The sequence below is a fragment of the Perna viridis genome, chromosome 7 (genome assembly GCF_037379345.1).
Source record: "Perna viridis isolate PV_CMFRI_1.1 ecotype Kerala chromosome 7, ASM3737934v1, whole genome shotgun sequence".
NCBI lineage: Eukaryota > Metazoa > Mollusca > Bivalvia > Mytilida > Mytilidae > Perna > Perna viridis.
Window position 1 is genome coordinate 2,605,056 of NC_142451.1, and position 23,547 is coordinate 2,628,602.

At 33.9% G+C, this 23,547-nt stretch overlaps 1 protein-coding gene across 1 annotated transcript; it reads left to right on the plus strand.

The window, feature by feature from the left end:
- Window positions 1–15,407: 15,407 nt before the first annotated feature.
- On the plus strand, window positions 15,408–22,848 carry LOC148610954 (uncharacterized). The gene is made up of 2 exons (XM_088590903.1): window positions 15,408–15,467; window positions 18,588–22,848. The coding sequence occupies exon 2, from the start codon at window positions 21,898–21,900 to the stop codon at window positions 22,561–22,563; it is 666 nt and encodes a 221-aa protein (XP_088447029.1). The 5' UTR covers window positions 15,408–15,467; window positions 18,588–21,897; the 3' UTR covers window positions 22,564–22,848.
- The last annotated feature ends 699 nt before the right edge of the window (window positions 22,849–23,547 follow it).

Sequence of the window (23,547 nt, forward strand, 5' to 3'; positions counted from 1 at the left end):
TTGAGACAGAACAAACTTTTACTTGCTGAACACGAGTGTTAAATCTAAAGTTCAATTGTCTATTTTTATAACTTATCTGTACTGCACATTTAAGTCATAATCATTGGTCAACATAGCTGGTTTTCTTAAATTTTACAAAACCAGGAAGTAAATTTTCCATTTCACATGCAATACAAGTATCAGTGCCAATATAGACCCATATAATATCTTAATATTCTGAAGCATTTTTGCCTATTTTATCTGAATTCTTAAACATTTGGTTGGTCAACATTGAAGCAGGCATAATATTTTTGAGAAAAAAAATTATCTCTTTTGTACCAAATTTGAGACATTTTTGCAAAAAGTTGAGTTTTTAATTATGTTCGACTTGTTGTTTCTCGACAAGAACTACTAAAAAAATTACAATATGGTAATGTTGTTTTTCATTAAGTCCTTAAAATAAATACAGTTGGAGCAATTTTTTACCATGTTTAGAAATTCAGCTTAGTAGGGGGCAAAAAACATCCCTTAATGTATGTCAACCTTTAATATCAAATGTTCTTGATCATTTTGTTATTAGATAAATTTATAGCTAAGAAACATTTGGATATTTTTAGAAATATGTTTCACCATTAATTTTTACATTTACCATTTTGTTGCAAATATATTGCATCTATCTGAGTTTTGTTTGTTACACACAGAAGTTGTAGTACTTGTGTCAACACAATATCCATCTTTCTGTCTATTGTGATATTAATAAACTGCTATGTTGTTGAGTTTTATAAACTGTTATACATTTATGTATTTATTTGTAAATCCCTTTTTTGGAATTTGATATGTAAAGTGGATGATCTGTTTATTGTTGATATTAAAATAGACTTTTAACATTTATATTAAAAAATAGATGTAGACATTTTTTCTGATATTGGCAGTATACAATAATTGATGTGCAACTTTTGACTGATTTTTAGAATGTTCTTAGATCATCTGCATGAATCTATGAAAAGTAGTGAAAAAAAGATGTGTAGAAAAGCCTCACCAGTAGATATGACCAAAAATTGTGAGGAGACACTAAGCAAAACAAATTACTGTAAATGTTTATGCTAACTTCTTCTTTCATATTTAATACTTATGTCTCTCCCAACTTTGGTGGGGAGACTTATTGTTTTTGGCTTGCTCATGTTTCAGTCACAAAGTTTGCCAGTGCAACTCCTCTCTAACTGCTGAACTGAATTTTACAAACTTGGTATGTAGAAAGAACATCATATGTAGTTGTGCATTTTACCAGGAAATTTTAATACCCTAATTTTTGTTGGAGTTATGCCCCTTTGAACCTATAAATTTGCCAAAAATCCTCATAAATTACCTTGTCAGCGAAACTCCTCTGAAACTATCAACCGAATTTTACGAAACATTGTATGTAGCAAGACCATCATATGTAATTGTGCATAGTACCAGGAAATTTTGATCCCCTAATTTTTGTAGGAATTATGCCCCTTTGAACTTAGAAATTTACCCAAAATCCTCTGAAACTATTGAACCAAAAATGCTCAGAACAGTTTGCGGGACGGGAGGAGACATATGTTCTGCAGATCTGCAAAAACAAACTTTAATTGATAAGTGGTCTATTGTCTTAGTTAAATTTGATGTTCACGTTATTGTACATTTGTGCCAAGAGATGTTTGGTTTGTCTCCAATGTAATAAGTATACTGCTGACATGGGTATAATCCACCCCATTTTATTATCATATTTTTTGTAAATCAAATTAATATCTTTTGCTTTTGAATAATTCATTGAAATGATATATCCATAGTTTTGATAAAAATTTTTAGCTAATTTCAATATCTTTTTAGTAAGCATGATCTCAGAGTTTATTTTTTATAAAAGAGCACTGACAATGCTGTCAATTTTTTAAATGAAGAGGGTAACTAGAGAATATACATTGATCAATCCAGTTCATTTTTATGTATTAACATGTTTATTACTTTTTTATGATAATAGATGTTTTATTTACTACTCCTCATTTTATTTTCATTAAGTCATTTCTGTAGTTCTGATACAGTCTTATTTAAATATTATTAACTCTATAAAATGTTTCTAAATTATAAAATATTTTTAAGAGTACATAAACGTATAATATGCTATACTTTATATTTTAAGTTATTTTACAAGTTTGTTATTGTTAAATTTATCTTTAGTTTGAAAAGTGTGTTCTTTTTGATTAATTATTGAAAATGTTTAACTTTAGTTGGTCTTCTTTGTAGTTTATTTTTATAATATGAAAATTTAAATTCACAATTAACTTTAGTAATTTACATGTGGATTTGAATCAAGAAAAGTGTGTTTCTTGACAAAAACACTTAATTATTCCTTGTCACTTTTCTTTTAATTATTCAGGTTACGATGCATACAGTATTTTTGTACTGCCATAAAATTTACATTTTATATGTGGTGTACCAATGCATTTCCTATACTTAGATAAATGGTTTCCTACTACCTAATTATTAAAAAGGAGAAAACAAGACATAAAAGAATCACAATCAGGTAGTATACACATTAGAACTATAGTACATTGACCTTCGTGAACTTATTTTACCTTTCTGTACTAGATCATTATATATTTTTAAATCATTTAGTCAATTCTTACTTAGCATTTCCTAAGATTTATTATTTTCTAATTGTTAACTTCTATTTTGTTATCCAATAAATGTTGATTAGTTAAGAATTGGTTGTTTTCTATTCTACATAGTTTATGTGTCAGAATTTGTAATGTACATGCATTACCATAATCATTTTGTACAGTTTTATAACATGTATTATCTGGGGTAGAACATGCACATGGGGATAACTGCCCTTAAAATGGAGTAACAGATGAAGAATGGTTGGCTTTGAAATGTGGACGAAACATTGTTGGCCTGAAACGAAAAACAAAGGTACTGCTGTTCTGAAACATAGACAAAGGGATTGACCTGGAAAAAAAGAGAGTATTTGTGTTAAACATAATCACAAGGGTCTAAAATATAGACAACAGATGGTAGACCTGTAACATAGACACAGGAATGGCTGGCCTAAAAACATAGACAAAGGGGTTGTTGGTCTGGATGATAAACAGACGAGTTGTTGGTCAGGAACATAAATGCAGGGGTTGTTTGTCTGGCACATATACAAAGTGATTTTTGGCCTAGAAAATAAACAAAGAAGTTGTTGGTCTAGATCATAGACAGTGATTGTAGACCTGGGACATAGACAAAGGGGTTGTTAGATTGGAACATAGACAGAGTGATTGTATACCTGGGACATAGAAAAAGTGATTGTTAGACTGGAACATAGACAAAGTGATTGTTAGACTGGAACATAGACAGAGTGATTGTATACCTGGAACATAGAAAAAGTGATTGTTAGACTGGAACATAGACAAAGTGATTGTTAGACTGGAACATAGACAGAGTGATTGTAGACCTGGAACATAGAAAAAGTGATTGTTAGACTGGAACATAGACAAAGTGATTGTTAGACTGGAACATAGACAGAGTGATTGTAGACCTGGAACATAGAAAAAGTGATTGTTAGACTGCAACATAAAGGGGGTTGTTGGTGTAGATCATAGACAAAGTTGTTGTTGTCCTGGAGCATAAACAAAGAGGTTGTTGGTCTGGAGTATAGACAATGAATTGTTGGTCTGGAATATGGACAATGAGGTTGTTGGTCTGAAACATAGACTATGGAATTGTTGGTATGGAAAATAGATAAAAGAGTTGTTGGTCTTGAACACAGACAAAAGGGATGTTGGTCTGGAACATAGACAAAGAGATAGTTTGCCTTGGGCATAGACAAAGGGATTGTTGGTCTGAAACCTTGACAATGGGGTTGTTCGTCTAGAACATAGACAAAGGGATTGCTGATCTTGAACATAGACGAAGGGAGTCTACAAAGGTCTAACACATAGACAAAGGATTGTTGACCTGTAACATAGACACAGGAATGGTTTGCCTAAAAACATAAACAAAAGGGTTGTTGGTCTTGATCACAAATGCGGAAATTGTTGGTCTAGACAATGGGGTTGCTGGCCTGGAACATATACGAAGCGATTGTTGACGTGGAACATGGACACAGGTATGGTTGGCCTGGAATATATACAAAGGGATTGTTGGTCTTGAACATAGACAGTGGGGTTGTTTGTCTGGAACACAGACAAATGATTGTTGGTCTGGAACATAGACGAAGGGATTGTTGGTCTAGAACATAGACAAAGGGGTTGTTGATCTAGAACATAGACAAAGGCTGTGTTGATATTGAACATACACAAAGGGAGTACTAGTATATGTCTTAACTACAAGGGTCTGAAAAATAGACAAAGGATTGTTGACCTGTAACATAAGACACAGAAACGGTTAGTCTGGAACATAGATAAATAGATGGTTGACATGTAGCATAGACAAATGGGTTGGTCTGGAAGTTAGACACAATGATTGTTGGCATGGGACTTAGACAAATGGGTTGTTGATCTTGTACACAGATAAAGAGACAGGTTGGCCTGGAACATAGACAAAGTGTTGTTAGATTGGAACATAGACAGATGGTTTGTTGTTCAGGAAAGAGAAATCAAGAGGAACCAAGGACAGAAGAATATAATCAAAGGATAATGACTTTACAGCGATAATAGACACACTCAACAAAGAACATGAAATAACCAAAATAACACGCACATAAAAAAATAAATGAGCAACCCGGACTCCACTACAAACTAAGAGCACGGGCACGGGGCAGGTGCTTCTGTAGGATTAGACGAGTTAGACGAAGGTTGGAGGGAAAGGTATGACACGGTGAACAAATCGGTGTTCATGGTGCAGATGGATACACCATAACGGTCCTCGAGTTTTTGATGACGATCGACCACACAAATATTTTTTAAATGTAATTATGACTTTAATCTTGAGCAACATAGCCCTGTTCCAGAAAACTAATTGTAAAAAGTCTTCTAGCAGGGTAAGCACAAAGTCGATAGTTTCGACAGTCTAAGCTCTGAAATAACGTATACAAGAGTTGTGGTATGAAAACTCAATACGGAGGTACTGTATGAATGTTACCATAGATAGAAAGCAATTACGATGCGGAGTGAGTAGCCGTAGCAATGATAATACCTATACTGCTACCACACTCTCCAAAGAAGAGATTGTTGAAAACCATAAATCTGTGCTATCCTTTTTTGGTCTCTCTACCAAGGACGATGATTGTGATTTACCGTCTATGTACTGGATTCCTAAACTCCACAAGAATACATACAAACAACGTTTCATAGCTGGATCTGCAAAATGTACCACCAAACCTTTTTCAAAACTTTTAACTTCTATACTCACAACTGTCAAAGAGGGTCTACAATCCTACCACAATACTTGTTACTCCCGTAGTGATATTAATTCAATGTGGATCTTAAAAAATTCGAAAGATCTTTTGGAGACAATCAGTTCAAGACTATTATCTGAATATAATAGCATTAAAACCTATGATTTTTCAACACTGTATACTAGAAATCGATGGTTAAGGAAAACTATTGACCAAACTTTACGACAAACGTGATGACTTTTCATTCAGAATTGTCAACTTTCCTTTCATCCGTGGCAACATCCCTTCAGCACCTGCGTATGGAGTGTTCATATTACAACTCATGCGTTATGCCTGAGCGTGCCGGAACTACGCAGACTTTTTGTATAGGCTTCTGGAACAGGGTTATGTTGCTGCAAGATTGAAGTGATCACTACAGAAGTTTTATGGTCGTCATCGTGAGCTCGTGGATCGTTATGGTGTATCCATCTGCACCATGAAAACTGACTTATTCAACGAGTCATAGATTTCCTTTCCTCGTTTGTCTGAATTGACTTTTTATGAGCAACTCGGCGGGTGTTTCTAGAAAAGCAGAGGACGCTTATCCTACCGGTGCACCTGGTCCATGCTTCCAGTTTCTAGTGGAGTCCGAGTTGCTCATTTGCTTTTGTTACTTTGTACGTATGATTTTAGTTACTACATGTTCTTTGTTGTGTATGTCTTTTTTCCATGTCTGGTCTTTGTCCTTGCATTACATTCTTTTGATTACCACTATAACCTTGGTTCCCTTGATTACTCTTTCATATAGTTTCCCTTCCAAACGATCTCTAAGAGAATGTTAAGATAGGAGGCTGAATTAGTATCTGATGTGTCCTTTATCTCAAGATTTTTGGGGTAACCCCAAAAATCTTGAGATAAAGGACACATCAGATACTAATTCAGCCTCCTATCTTAACATTCTCTTAGAGATCGTTTGGAAGGGAAACTATATGAAAGAGTAATCAAGGGAACCAAGGTTATATATATATATATGGAAATTGAAAATTGAAATCAAAGGATCTGACTAAACGATGTTCTTATGATAAGATCAGCTATAAAGTCAGTCTCATGAGAGTGAAGATATAAGCCAGTAGTGGAGCACGATTTGTTCCCGACGGTCTGTTGAAAAATACGTCCACCACACTAGACACATATGTCAATAAAAAAAATCAGTATTTTGACATCATCTTCTTAGTTATGTTCAGAAGATGATTTAGAATTGTTTTTACAAAATATTGAGAATCGCTACCAAGTACTAAGCATTTGTACTTAGGTGTTTCATCTTTTTAATCAGTGTGGAACGATGTATGATGCTTAATGGTGGGGATTTCAATATAGACAAAGGGATTGCTGCTCTGAAGCATACACCAAGAGATTGCTGGCCTTGGTGATACCGGTAGACAAATTGTTTGCATAAAGCATAGACAGATGGGGCGGTCTTTTGAACATAGAGACGTAGCGTACGGTTTTGGTGTCATTTTGGTAACGTCAACATCGGCAAAATTTGACGTCTTTTTTGTATTGCGACGTACATCGCTCTATAATTGTTACATGTAAAAAGAAGTGTGCCTAATTAATTTTTTTACATAAAATAACACACACGACATGTTTTATTATTTAATTAACCGATTCGATATTAATTTTTCGTACGATTTGGTTAATTGAAATGATCAGATTACATCCTGATATGGTAAATAGTTTGGCATCAACCATTTAAAAATGATTTGGAGAAAATTTTATCCTATGGGAAAAATGTTAGGAATTATGTAAACAAATTTCGTGATGCGAAAAAAGTAAAACATCCTTACTAAAACGGAAAGCCAACAAACCTACAAGCAAAAAAAGGTCAGTAGCACCACCTCCACCCCACCCCCACGTACTCCTACAACGTAAGATGTTGGAATTCCGTTCCTCCATACCCCACAGGCGCGTAGCTGAGGCCAAATTGAAGTGTAGGCAAAATTACGGCAGGGGGTCTGGGGGCCGCTTAAGGCCCCCAGTAGGTCGAGGGCGGAGCCCTGGTAGGGGGTTCGGGGGGAGAAGCCCCCCCCCCCCGAAGCTCCGCGGAGATAGCGTTTTAGAGCATCATTTATGCCTCTCCTGGATGTATTTTATCTAAAAAAAATAAATAAATAAATAAAAAATTGGCAAAATTAAGTGCAGGCAAAAGCTTTTTTTGCCTATCGGCAGCTACGCACCTGCCCCAACCTCTTACTTCCGATCGCCATATTCCATAACGCTCGTTCCGCCATTCCTTGAAATCGGCAGAATTATAGTAAACTGTTTTCCATTTGACACGTTTTATACAGTTTCTTTACCATTACACGGGAGAAGGCGACTAAACTAAAGAAAAACAATGATCTACCTGATGAGAAAATTCAGCAATCCTGGAAACCCTTTGTAAAAACAGTTAAAATAAACTTCATATTTGGCTTTTAGCTTTTTTAGTGTATAATTCGTTCCGGTTGATAAAATCTCGGATTTTAAAATTTGCGAAACGAATATATCCAATTAACCAACGAATTGCCTTTACCAACTTTAAGTTCGTTTTGTCAAAAACATATTGTATTCCATAAAATTAGTGACCTAATTTAACAAATATTTAGGATTTTTATCGTTCGATTTCCGGTAGGTTAAACTTCTTTTATGTAAATAAAAGTATTTTAAAACACATGTTTAACTAATTAACGTTTGCAGTGGCTTCCAACATGTCAGATTCTAGAGGTTAGGATAGCACCCAGTCAGAAAATAGCTTGCGAGAAAACCTCTAGCATTGCTGGAGTACACCTCCTGGAAATCATATTGTAAAAGCGTATAAAGTGAATCTAGACAACCTCTAGCATTGCTGGAGTAAACCTCCTGGAAATCATATTGTAAAAGCGTATGAAGTATGAAGTGAACCTTTCCTATTTGGTTTTATATCTCTAATGTAGATGTATGTTGATGTTTCCGAATACATGTACTTGTTTCGGAATTTTATAAGGTCTGTTGCTAAATATAAAACATTGCTAAACATTACGAGAAAACAAAACCTTGGCAAATCTCCCTCTTTGAGAAAAATTGAGAGCGAAATCTCCCGTTTTTTATTATACGACGAAAAAAATTGCGGTAGTATATAATGTTGTGGCGCAGTCATCGTCAGCGTCGTCGTCGTCGTGGTCTGGTGACACTTCGTTTCTATTCCGTGCGATAACTGTAGTTGTGGTTGACGAATTGTTCTGAAATGTTGATATGATTTTACCAACAAAGAAGATTCCTATTTAATTTGGACCTTGTTGCCTCTGCCGCTTTAGAAAAAGGGGCCAAAAAGAGTAAAAATACGTATTTTATTAAAACCCATGTAGATTTTTTTTATTTTAAATATTCTATATTTAATGTGTTTTTTTTTTTATTATTATTTAATTCGGCTAAACAAATGTGCAGCAGGTATTATGTGTTTTGAATCGTTTTCGAGTTATAGGGGGTCAAAGTTGGGCAACGCCTAAAAACATTTTCTTTTTTTTCCGATTTCGAATTTTAAAATTTTTTTATTTCATTGGAGACTTCATTGGTTTCCTCATTAATAATCCTACTTGCATTTTTCATTCAGATTTCGGATATCTCTTACGGTTTTCGAGTTATAAGGGGTCAAAAAGGCCACACCAAAATAAATCTTTTTTTTTGTTTTGTTTTTGGTCCGATTTGAAAAAAAATTCAAAAAAATATTTTTTTCAATATTTGTACAGCTTATTATATCTTACAGCTAAAATAATTGCTTAGAGGTAATTGGGCGATCATAAAATCATAAAATATTTCTCTAGGGAATGTGCAAACGCGTGTCTATACACTTCAAAATACTTTAATGCAGGCACGCTGATCCCGATTTCACCAGGACATCATTACATATGAACAGACAGAAATGCGCGCAAGGGGGGGGGGGAGGGAGAGCTTTCTTTTTCCTGTTTTCTTTTCAGCATTTCTTTCATTATTTTTATCAGATTCGCTAAAATCGTATTTTTTTTTATTCATTACGTTCACAGTCGAATTAATTTAATCCAGTATCGTAACTGTTCAATACTTTTTATTGTTTTTAAAATTGACGTTAAAAGAGTTTTTACGTCGCAAAACAGAACGTTACTTATGAAACGTCAAAAATGCGCTTTGTGACATTTTTGTTAGACACGGTTTTACATAATATATATATATGCAGCATTTTGTCTGTGTCTAACCAAAATGTCACATCTGAAATTTGTATATCTTATATATTCACGCGTACACCATGCGAAATTCGAACGAATTGTTCAAAAAGGCAAATGGTGTTGAGTCGATTTCTTCATATACTTACAAATGTATTCATCCTCCTCTATGGTTTTATCATATCATATTATATATATATATATATATATGGTTTTATCATATCATATTATATATATATATATATATATATAATATGATATGATAAAACCATATATATATATATATAATATGATATGATAAAACCATAGAGGAGGATGAATACATTTGTAAGTATATGAAGAAATCGACTCAACACCATTTGCCTTTTTGAACAATTCGTTCGAATTTCGCATGGTGTACGCATGAATATATAAGATATACAAATTTCAGATGTGACATTTTGGTTAGACACAGACAAAATGCTGCGCTTAGATACATGTTCAACCAAGTACCATTATTTTTAGAATATACTATCTGCCACATATATACATGTGAAATTCAAAACTTCATAGTTATTAGTTCACTCAAAGCTAACTAAAATAGCTTTTGATAAAGACTAAGTAGCAGGCAACGTGTAGAAAACGTCAAGAAAAATACAACGTGACATCACAACATACGTGCGTATTTATCTACTATTAGACAATAAAACTCATCATTTCTTAGAATGAACATGATATTCTGAATATTTATACAGTCCTTAAAGCGTGAATATACTTTGGTAAAAATACTATTCGTTATTACATGTTACAACCGTTAGCTAGAAAGTAGCCAATGGCCAACGTCGAAAAAATTAAGATTTGTGACATAATTGAAATAGGGGCAAAAAGGCTTTTATCAAAGAAACTGATTGAACATTTTATATATAATTTCATTGGGGTTATGTAATAAATGGTCAATATCGTTAATAAAAGTTCCGATTAAAAAAGCTGTTCGCATAACTTAAAAAAAAAAGTCTAACATTTTGTCTTCAAATCGGTTTCTTTTCATTTTTACAATGTCCACATCAAAGGGGAGATATTTGTGATATTGTAATACGCTTTGATCTTATCATTACGTCATGAAAAATATGACATCGTCTGCAGCACAAACTGCTCTTTTCAAAAAAGTTTGTTTTATCAAAATACGTCAAGAAACAACTTAAATGTATTGGTGAAATGGGTAGCATGCATTTCTTAATGTTACCCGTCCACATATAAAAATGGACGTTTCTGTGATCGAATAATGCTTTCCCTCCACAATTAACGGCATCTTTCAAAGATCTATGATTATAAACCTAAAACAACAACAACTATCTTCGAACATTTTAACATCTATATTGCCTTTGATAACCACATTCTAATAGCAATATTTCGGTTTTCGTAACCAGCCCCGGTTGAATTGAATGTGACACCAACTACGTACGCAACGTCAGACAATTCTGCTACACTGGTACGTCTTGTTTACTATCTCTTCCTTTTTTGTCAGCTCTTTCTTTGCAAATTAAGTCTTCAACCTATAGCTACTATCAACTAAATCAAAGTACACGTATTACATTAACTCAGATATATGACCAATGATAATTCGATGCCCGAGTGTCAGAAACTAGTACAATTAAGCCAGGTTTTCAGTGAAGGTTGCTCTTATCCTACAATCAAACCTGTTTAATCAAATCATCATGTCTCATCATATGGGATTTCAGTAACTTTAAACCTCTATTCAAGTGTCAATGGCTACTGTATAGATATTATAAAATACCGAAACGTCAAAATAATGTTTTTTTAACTCAACATAAAATCCTAGTCCTCATCCCCCAGAGAAAAAAAATCACCGGTCATTCTACACGTTGACGTACTCCCAAACAGTTAGAATGGGGAAACGCTTTTGGACCTTCGTGGGGTCTGGGAGTAAGCCAGAGCGTCAACACAGTAGCCCAGCCGCTAGAAGGACGTACTCTGACCGGGTTCTTCGGTCAGATATCCTGAAGGCTGGGCTCCGCCACCAACAACAGTTTGTTCCACTAAACCACTGACATCGACCGTGAGAGACCTGTATGTCGTTAAAAACCCCCAATCATCATCACCAGCCGCTAGCACTCTACACCTTAACGTACTTCCAAACAGAGTGGGGAAACGCTCAGACCCACTTTTTCTGTGAAGTCAAGCACAGACACTTGGGACACGCATGGTTTCTACCACCCCATTTTCTCTCCAAAACCAATATTTCCGTCTGATTAGTTTATTTGATTAAAATCGTATTTTTTGTTGATACCACCATGATCTAATGAAAATAAATCGACACACTACTTCATGGAATCAAATTACACAAGAAAGCACATCTTGATAGCGATAACCGAAACATGGCTATAGGAGTTATCGCAAAACTGACTCCAGACGGGTATGTGATCGACCATATCACACGAACCGGACAACGAGGCGGTGGAGTTGCTTTGATTTACAACACAAACCTGGACGTCAAATTAATCAAACCAGACAAAACTTTTACGCATTTCGAAGTTTTACAATTCAATGATAAAACTATCAAAAAACATTTTCGCTTGTGCATTATTTACCGCCCACCACCATCTCGAACTAACAATTTTAAAATTGCTAATTTCTTCGACGAGTGGCATGATTTCCTAGATCAACTTGTTGTAATTCCAGGGGAAATTGTCTTAACTGGTGATTTGAATTTTCATCTTGACAATCCGAATGACGTCACTGCCCGTCGCTCTCTCGTATCTTTGGAAGACCGCGGATTAGTGCAACATATTCAAGGTGCGACTCATATCGACACATTTTCGATGTAGTCATCACAAGAGATATTTCGTCAATCCTATCTGACACACCTTCAATACGTGATCCATATCTCTGCGATAAACACGGTAACTTTTCTGGGGACCATTACGCCCTCCACTCTAAACTTCGTATATCAAAACCATCGAATCAGAGGAAAAAAGTTTCCTTTCGCAAATACGACGAGATTTCAATGGACGCGCTTATTCTCGACATACAAACTTCATGTGTTCAGGATATTGATAAACCTGTTGAGTAACTTGTGAAAGCATACGACACCGACATGAAGGCGATCGTTGATAAACATGCACCGTTAGTCTCGAAAGATATCATAATTCGACCAAATACGGAATTGTATAACGACCATCTTCGTACAGCTAAGGCAGATCAACGGAAAGCCGAGCGTAGAATGAGGAAGACTGGGCTAACAGTAGATCGTGAAATATTTAAAGATAAATGTAGGCAAACAAACAGACTTCTCATACAAAGCAAGAAAGACTATTACTCTAATAAGATATTTGAAATTGGCAACGATGAGAAAAAACTTTACAGGCTTACTAATAATCTAATGGGGAATATCCATCAAACAGCCTTCCCTTCACATCAGAGTGAAAAGGATCTTGGGAACAAATTCGGAGAATTCTTCTTTGGGAAAATACAAATAATTCGTAACGAACTCAGTGCTAAGTCAATCACTGCAGACACTACACTGGATATCTTAAGAGCGGACATAAAGTTCACCGGTGAGCCATTGACAACCTTTTCACTTGCATCATGTGAGGAAGTACAAAAGATCATCTCATCAGCTCCGTCTAAATCCTGTGAGCTCGATCCAAAATCAACAAATGTTATCAAAGATTGTTTAGAAACATTGCTGCCTACAATTACAGGCATTGTGAACAAATCCTTACCCGAAGCAACAGTACCACCAGCATTCAAGAGAGCAATAGTGCGTCCACTACTCAAAAAGGACAATTTAGATTAGGAGATAATGAAGAACTATTGTCCAGTTTCAAACTTACCTTTTGTTTTGAAAGTAGTCGAAAAAGTTGTTGCATCGAGAATTGAGTGTCACTTAAAATCCAATTCCTTATATGATGATGTTCAATCAGAGTATCGAGAATTCCACTCTACTGAGACCGCCCTTCTACGCGTCTATCATGATATCACGTCTGCTCTTGACAAAAACTGTTGTACCGTACTTTTGATGCTAGATTTATCAGCGGCATTTGATGCCATTGACCATAATATTCTCATGAATCCTCTCGAATTTTCTTTTGGGACATCTGGAACAGCTTTATCGTGGTTACAATCCTACTTGACGAATAGGGACTCAATGAGTTTCGATTGGATCTACTCTTTCAGACGATAAATGTCTTCGATATGGTGTACCCCAGGGTTCCGTTTTGGGACCCAAACTTTACTGCATGTTCTCAAAACCGGTCGGTGAAATCTGCAGACGCCATAATATGTTGCATCATTGTTACGCTGATGACACACAAGTGTACTTGGTGATTAAGCCTTTCGATGACTGGTCCGATATATCAACTAGGTTAGAAAACTGCCTTTCCGACATTAGTGCTTGGATGGTTTCTAACCTCCTTAAACTCAACCAAGACAAGACTGAACTGACCGTCTTCGCACCGAAAAACAGGCTTAATAAGTTATCAAATCTCGATCTCTCGTTCGATGGAAATATTATTAGCGATGTACCAAGTGTGAAAAACTTAGGCATATTTTTCGATCGCTCAATAAGCATGGAACGACAAGCTAGTGCCGTCAGTAAAGCTTGCTATTATCAAATTCGCAACATAGGACGTATAAGACCTTACATTTCCGAAGATGCCTGTAAAACTTTGATTTGATCTTTAGTAACATCAAGGCTGGACTACGGCAATGCCTTACTACATGGAATTAATACTAGTGTCATCACAAAATTACAGCGAGTTCAAAATTCAGCGGCAAGACTCATTTCAAAGAAAAGGAAACACATTACTCCTGTATTGATGTCTTTACATTGGCTTCCGATTCAATACAGCTGTCAGTATAAGATACTTTTATATGTGTTTAAAGCTCTCCAAGGTAACGCCCCGGTATACTTACAAGAACTGATTTCAATCTATAGGCCTGCAAGAACTTTAAGATCACAATGCAGCAATCTTCTTCAGGTACCGGACGATACAAGAATAAAAACGTACGGTGATAGGCGCTTTGACAAATCAGCGGGAATGCTTTGGAACAATCTACCTCCAACCATAAGAAATTGTACTTCTTTAGACATTTTTAAGAAAGACCTGAAAACATACCTTTTTAGACAGGCATGTTTTTTAGTTTTGGACAGTGTGTTTTAGTATAAATCAACCGTATGTGATGGATATGTTTATTTTAAATTGAACTGACTTTATTTATTTATTTCTTTATTTATTTCTATTTATATATATATATAAAATAAAAATAAAATAAAAATAGAAATAATTTTAATTTTTGGATATATATATATATATATATATATATATCCAAAAATTATTTCTATTTTAATTCTTGCTTGCAATCCTGCAATATTTTTATCATATTTTCGAACATTTTATCATTGCTCTTAATATTTGGTTTATTTTAACTGTTAACTTTGTTTTTACATCATTAACTTTTCAAAAGTTTTGCCAAATATCAGATTAATATTTTATTTCATCATCATTTTTTTTAATGCAAGTGATAGATTAGATTTGTTTGTTTTTTCCTTTAATTTTATTTTCATTTTTATATGTGATTTGCTATATATTTTGTATGCATGTGTTGTATTTTTGTAAAGCGCTTAGAGTAATTATCATTATATAATGCGCTCTATAAATGTTGTAATAATAATAAAAAAATCTATCATTTTTATATTATGAAAATCCTTTTTGGAATGCAGTAGGGGCAATGATAATGGGTGGTTTGGATAATGAAACATTCTTGCTTATAATTCCTGGGATAATTTCATAAATTTATCTTACCCTTCGTTGTGTTTTAACATAGTAATAGAAAGGACGAAAATATTTAGGGGACGACTTGTAAGGTTTCTGTAAGTTGATTTATACCGTTCCAGTTCCCTACCATATTTGTACCTTTGAAAAGAAAACTAGAATATTTTTCGTCAAAAGGTATGTATAATTGATACGGAATGTACGCGATAATGAATATGTATCGAGAGTGATCTTGGGTATAGGTTTCCCTAGATTTAGGTCATACATTATCGGGAATTCTCAAATTTGCACATCAGTTTTAACATATATGACACTTGCTCGCGTCAAATAGATAGTAGATAGTCCAAATAGTTGTGACTTTATGTTGTCTTTGACTTTTATTTCGCCTGCTTGGTCGCTTCCTATTGATAAGTGATGCTAAAACCTCAGATTTAAAATAAAATCCTTACTGAACGTCATGATAATCTGGACTACAAAATAAGTATCCTTCAAAGCCGTCTGGTTCCAGACTGTTTTGACTTCACACACATTTACACAGACCCTTGCTTTTGTTGAAGAATTTTGTATATTTAGGGCAAAAATGAGCAAATGATAGCCCAGAATCTCCTTTAAACAGGGCACAAACTAGCTTATGAATAATGTTTATAATTGTTGGAGAGAGTAAAAAGTAGTTGGTTGAAATAAAATAAAATTAAGCTTGTCCAACTGGATATGTAAAATTACTGTGTACAAACATTTCAAATCAACCTCTTATGATATGTCAACTGCCTGTGAAAACCAGACAAACACCAAGAACAGAATTGAAGACTTTCACATAAATAGTTGCCATTTATGTCGAATCTGGTGGAAACTGGTTTACAGTTTTATACTAGATGAAGAAAAGATATCAGATTTGCAGGATTCTCCAAGACCTCTGTGCAATGTGTCACTTTCCTTGCACCAAGTATTCAAAACGAGCCCAATGTGTTCATATGGGGTGTGTGTCATTTATTCAAACTTGCATTACACAGTGAAAATCAGCAATGTATTTTCTCTTGCTTATTAATCTCCTATACCTGTCATAAATCAATATGATTGTCACATGTGTTTATTCTAACAGTTATACATATACAATGTTTTGATTGGTAATTTCTGGGGGGTTAATGTATCAGGGAGTGAAATGCGTGTAAGCAAATCTCGGATCTGTCAAATTTGCAATTATCACTTTCGGCAAAATCAATAAGATTCTAATAAGCTGATGGTTTATACTGTTTTTTTTTTCAATGAATAAAGTTTGATAACTTTTATTTTAATAAATACAGAAAATATCAAGAATTTCGTTAAATTTGAGGAAGATCGGATAGGGGGAAAAACAATCTTATATTTATACAACAATGTCTCAACGATCTCAGCATTTATCTGACACAGAAAAGCAATTCAATTTGCATAATTTGTTAGTTTTTTTAGAAGGGTGATGGATTGACTCCCAGAAGTTCTAAAATATTATTTAATGACACAGATTTGGACGAAAACAGCATTTGCCTGTCTAAGTTCTTGTGTTTAAATTATAAAAAACTTTTTAATGGTATCAACAAAATGACCACACCTACTAGTTATTTTAATTTCTCTAAAGCTGTGGACCTATGGCCAAGCCCAGAGAAAAGAAAACTTTACCTTGGTTAGATAGTACAGACAGAAAGATTTACCATTGTTGATTATTTATTTCTATGTTGCAGCTTGTGCTATTAAATATGTCTGATTCAACCTTATCATACTTTTCTTGGCAATATATTTTCTGCTTGAAATAACACGCACCACGATTAACATTTGTCCAACCGGAGATGAGCCTGTTCATTTTGATCCTTGGAGATCCCTGGATTTGAAGGCTTCAAGAACAGTAATATGTTGAAATATGTGTTATTGACCTGTAATAATCACCTTATGAAACAAAGATACATGTATGTAACATTGTTCATGAATTTTAATTTTGATTTATTATGAATTTAGTTATGTACATGTACAGAAATGTACTGTATTAACAGGAGTTTCAATTATTTTGTAAGGGAAATGTCCATTTTCCTTAAAATAATGAGATATAAAATATGAGAATACTGAAATATAATAGGTATTTAATATATTAAATCTTCTCATAATGCATTGCATTCAATATGAAAAATTACAGAAATTCTGTTTGCCAAATTTCAGTCGACCTTGTATTGACCAGGGTGATTAAAACAGGCAAATACTGCAAGTGAAAATGAGAGGTAGTTTAAACACCTAACCTTGGTTATTACATTTAACCACTAATGAATTAGGGACATATATTTGCAAATCGCTCAAATGGTAAACATATCTATGGTTTCTGCTTAATACTTTGGTAAAAAATGTATGGATATCTATGAAATTTTGCTACAATGTTCCATTCCAAAGGAGTATATGTACTGGTATTTGGTAAAGATTTTCTAGAATTTGACCATTATGGTTTAGAAAATAGGTGTGAAAAAGGGCAAAAAAACAACCAAAACTTCTGGTTTCTGAGAATAACTTGAGTAAAAGGTGATGGATCTCTATGAAATTGTTTGTACAAGATTCCATTTAATGAAAGAGAAGGTTTGGATTGATTGTGGAGTGAAGGACCCTTACAGTAAGTTATTCATTTGGAAATAGGTATCAAAGAGGGACAAAAAAACATTCAGATTTCTGGACTAGAACTTGTAAAAATGTATGGAATTCTCAATGAAATTACACTACAATATAACCAGAAAAGGTATGGTGTATATGTCAAAAGACACAACAACCCCACCGGGATGAAATTAGCAGCCCAAGGCCACCCATTGGTCTTCAATGAATGATGAGGAAATCTCATACCACAGGACAGCCTCAGCGGGCCCCAAAACATTATACATAGGTACAGGGAAAGAGTTGCCCCTATATACTCAAGTAACATAAAAAAATAAACTAAAGGTGAATACAAAACAAGACATAACATGACTTGGGACAGGTGCAAAAATGTTGCAGGGTTAAAGTACTTTGGCATGATCACAACCCTCCCTCTTTAAAAGCTGGTCACTGTGGAAAAAATATAACACAATTAAACAGACCTAAAAATCTGTTCAAAAGGGTCATGTTTAAACATGTTTAATTCAAATACATGCTAATTATGTTCAATTATAAATGTATAAATTACATGTAGCATTACACATGATTTCCTTCCAGCAAACCTGTCTGTGAAGTAATCTATTTACTATTTTAGTGACAGTTTATCTTGTACATGTATATACCTTTTATAACACCTTATTTTTTAAAATATTATTTTAGGTATATTTCAAAACCATCATGGAGAGAACGATGAATTCAAATGATGGAAAAGTGTCTAGTATATGCACACAGTTCTGTGCAAAATGTGGGTCCAAATTTGAATCAGGCACTCCACAACTTTTCTGCTTAAGTTGCCAGATGAGCTTGCTGGTGGAAAATCGAAACATATCAAATTCTCTCCCCTTTCAGACATGTAATGGAAATGAGTGTAGACAGCCAAAGCTCAGGAAGAAGGAAAAGTACACATGTGAATACTGCTCTAAAATGTTTCAAAATCTGTCTTTTCTGAAAGTTCACATGAGGATACATACAGGCGAAAAACCATATGTATGTGAGGTCTGTGACAAATCTTTTTCACAGTCGTCCTCTCTGAAGACACATCAACAGATAAAACATTCTAACGAAAAATCTTACGAGTGCGAATATTGTGGGAAAAAGTTTGCAATAAGGAACTATTTGAGGTGCCATTACAGAACTCATACTAAAGAGAAGCCATACATGTGTGAAGAGTGCGGGAAATCCTACACACAACAGTCGTCACTGGCAACACATATAAAGTACAACCACTAGTAAAAATCCTCTTTTTGTGAAATTGCAACAAATAACATCTTCATTCATCAAAGTTGAGAATTACTAAATGTAGTTCTAATTTCACATAAAGAATTTTGATACATTTTAGATTTGCAGGTATACCACACTTTAATAAGCCTTGTATATTTACAAAGACTTATGAATAAACTGCCAATGTCCACTTAAACCTGTTGAAAAAGCATAAGAAAATTTATGTTATATCCATTCTCGGGCATCCATGCAATCCTAAAAATATGATACCTATGAAATTTAGTCAAAAATATAAACATCGAACTGATAGGTTTGAAAACTGTAGCTTGGAGTCCGAATTAAAACAACAACAAAATATGAATGTTAAGTATAATGTTACCTCTCAGCTGTTCGTAATTATTACTTCTGTACAATGCATATCCTTGACTAATACTAATGAAATGTATGGACACTTGTTAGTATAAATTATGTGTGTTGTTTAAACATATAAGAGAGATTTTGAATTTGAATACCGTATAGTGGGTTATTTTGATGAGTGAAAAACTTATTAATTTTAGACAAAAAAGCCTATGAAAACTGATGATGTTTGTAATTTTGGTGGATGGTGAGTGGTGTAGTATTACTTAAGCTTTGAGTAAATAATTGGCTAAATTTATTTCGGTGTTTTAGACGGACCGCTAAAATGCGCCAAAATTACATTGCACATCTCAAAAACATAACAGCTATACGGTAAGAGAGGGTATGTTTTATCATATATAGATAATAAGTCAATTTATTTTATGCTAATTGTTTTTTTTAATTGATTTTAAGCACAGTTGTAAAGACACTGCAAGCTGTGTAAAATTATTTTTTTGCAAAAGGATACTTTTTCGGACAAAATTTGGAATTAAACTAAATCATGATATGAATAAAGATATGAACATGCTGCAAATACATAAAAACAAAGAAACCAGAACAACAACTTATCTTCTAGCGCAGTGTAATGGAATAAGTCGCAAAGGAAATAAACAAACATCCGAAACTAGCAAAAGATTAGAAACCGCGATGGTCCAGGTGTTCCTTTCCACTGGAAGATAGAACTATGATGATGAAGTATGTTATCACCATCAATCTTAATGGAGAGAAATACATCGGATAAACGTAGAATAACTGAATTAGTATTATTTTGGGCTTTTATAATCGGTCACAAATCATTCTTGTGATTATACTGTTCGTCCCCAGTTCGAATACGCAACCACTCTGAAACCACTGAATATGATTTGATAAAACTCTCACCATTTTTTATTCACATGATGCCATTGTGCAACTTTTATTTGTTTTTCTTTTTTTTCATCTGGATAACTTATTTGATTTCCTGATGCAAGATAGGGGCTTTAAGCTAGACGGCTATCATGGCATATTAAAATCGGCAACTCCTATAATATACTGAATGGAATTCAATGAAACTTTCACAAATTATATATCATATGATACCATTGTACACTTTTTTTCATGTAAATGACGTTTGGGGTACCTTTTGTGTTTTCTGTGAATAGATCACTCGGTGAACTATGCTTGCAGATTTTCTTGTTTTTTTCATCTAAATGACGTTTGGGGTACCTTTTGTGTTTTCTGTGAATGGATCACTCGGTGAACTATGCTTGCAGATTTTCTTGTTTTTTTTTCTTTTACTACTAATTTAAAAGTAGCGGCATAGAGTCAAAGTTTAATGAAGACATTAGATAACACGAATCAATACGCCTAGTTATTGGTTAATTTTTTTTAATTACCAATTTTCATTTCACTTTTTCCTTCTCTGAAAATACTGAACTTTATGCAACTGTGCACCTTCTTTTTTCTCGTCTGAACGATTTTTGGGGTGTCCTTTGTGGTTTGTGTGAGTGGAGCAGGGGTATCACCTAGTGAACTTTCTTCGCAGTTTTTCTCGTTTTTTTTCTCATTTAAATAAAATGTAGAATAAAATCGTCGATTTATTGGTTTATTTTTCTTCACTTTTGACACTTTCCTTTTTCAGGAAGTATAGATTATTATGCATTTAACAATGCATTGTCTTCGGAAATTAAACTTTTATTTGTAAATGTCTTTGACTAGCTAGTTTCTCATGTATGCTCTTTGATATTGGATGCAGTGCGCATACAAATCCGCGTACGTACTTACAGACAGGGTTGCATAGATTTAAGTAACACATACATAAAACAATGAACCTCTGACTACGTTGTCTTATATTATAACTCTGCTACAAAACAAAAAGTATCAGATGGGCTGTTGTGGTACATGTATGTGTCTCAGTTTGATCATTTTTTCGTTTCTGTGTGACTTCAATGTTACATTATTTTGTTTATTCTTATTAGGTACTTGTACTGAAGTGAAAACGGTAAAAGCCATGGATCGTTTAAGATATTTAATTGTGATCGAGTTTCATGCTATTGTTTTATTGTTATGGATTTATAAACATATTATGTTGAAACAATATACTATAGAAAATTCCAACTAGTATTATTGAACCGGAAGTGCTTGTTTTGTGAATTATTAATATTTGCTTGAACAAAAATACATGTTTATTGTTAAGTAACAATTGTTAACGTATTTCGCGTCTTTTTGTTTTTATTATTATTTATGTGCTATAAAGTGCTGTCTAAGATGTAAATAATACAAACAGGCACTGCTTTTGTATTTGTTATATTTTTTATAATGTAAAGGATGCTGATCTGGAAACAGTAACATCTGTGTTTCACACCAAATCCTCAATATGCCTATAATTTTTCGACCGAACAAAGTCGGAACGGATCCTAGCGTGGGAGATATTCCGGAAAATGCCACAGCCCAGTTAATGCACTATTTCGACTGTGTTTGTCAAGTTCTTGATCTGGATTTTATCAAATATAACACCCAAAAACTGAGGAATTCTCGTAGTTACTATAACTTGACAGAGGGCGAAGTTCGAACGCTGTTCATGCTGTGTGGTTTGTTTTCTGTTGACATTTTGAAAGACAAATGTATTATTGGAAGTGACGACGTTTGTGAACAAGACGAGATTAAGTTTATTTCACTTCACACAGTTCAATCCATCATGGAACCCGTTACATACATAGAAATAAGCGATTTACAGATAAAAGTAAAACAAATCTTATTTTACAAAGAAAATTGGATAAGTAAATATTACCATAAACCTATGTACTACTTTAATTCTGTATACTCTCATCTGCATAAAGCTAAAAAGACTTCCTCATCAGAGTTAGATTCCACTTTAGTAAGGACTACGTCACCTGTTCAACGCAGCGATAGAAGTATGTCCTCTGAACGGACAGTGTGTAGCGTCGATGTTATTACAAAACCAAACATTTCTCTAGAGAAAAGTGTTGTCATGGATACACCTAATGGAAACAAAACGTGTTGTCTCTGTTGTATTTTATGACGTTAGTATTTTGTATTCATTGATATTCATGTGATATATAGCCATTTATCATGCTTATAAAATATATCAAATGTGTAATTTTGGTGTTCAGTAACAGTTTTTTTAAGAATTAAGCAAATTCTGTAATACCCGGTATATGTTTCACCCCCCAAAAAGGCTACGTATTTTTATTTTTCGTTATTTAGTTGTTTTGAAGGTCTATATGATGAAATGTATTATCATTCATTCCAATTTGTCTGCTCTAAGGATGTAAGTCACATTGAAAATTAAATACTTTCTATTGTGTTTCAGTGTCATGTACAGAGTTATATCCCTTAATTTTGAATTATATAGTACATTTGTTTTATAATTTATATCTCCCATGAACAGGGGTTATATGAAAAGCCACATGTTAATTTCTGTTTACTATATCAGTTTAAACAAAATATCAAAAATAAAAATATGTGGGCTTCCCAACCATGAATCACGTTTTGCATCTTAGCTGGAGTACTGCTTTAAAATGATCTCTTAACAATAACAGGAATAAAACACGGCTCCTTATATTTACAAAATATGTTCAAAGTTTGTATGGTACCTGTTTTTACATGAAAAATGAATTTTTGCTTGTAGGAAACAAAAAAAAAAAAAATTCATGCATAATTGTTTGAGAAAACATGAAACTTCTTTTATATTATATAGACATTAACAACAACAACATTTTGTTAAGTTTGTAATATGTTCCAATCCACCCCGTAAAGTTTTGTATGACGTACTAGCCGTTTACGATGGCAGAGAAGAAATTAATATGTTCATTGTATATACCATGGATTAAAACCTTTCAACTATGTGTATGAAAATATCACGGAGAAGAGTCCACAACAATCCCCATCAAAATATTTTGTCTCCTAAAACCACGACCCAGAAACACGGATGTCTTATTCATTCCCGTTGTTACATTTTATACCATGGACTTATTAACAAAGGATAAAAAATAGAACATCCGAT

Bases quoted from the DNA above. Each gene is read 5' to 3' on its own strand.
- LOC148610954 (XM_088590903.1), top strand. From the start codon at position 21,898: ATGCCTATAATTTTTCGACCGAACAAAGTCGGAACGGATCCTAGCGTG.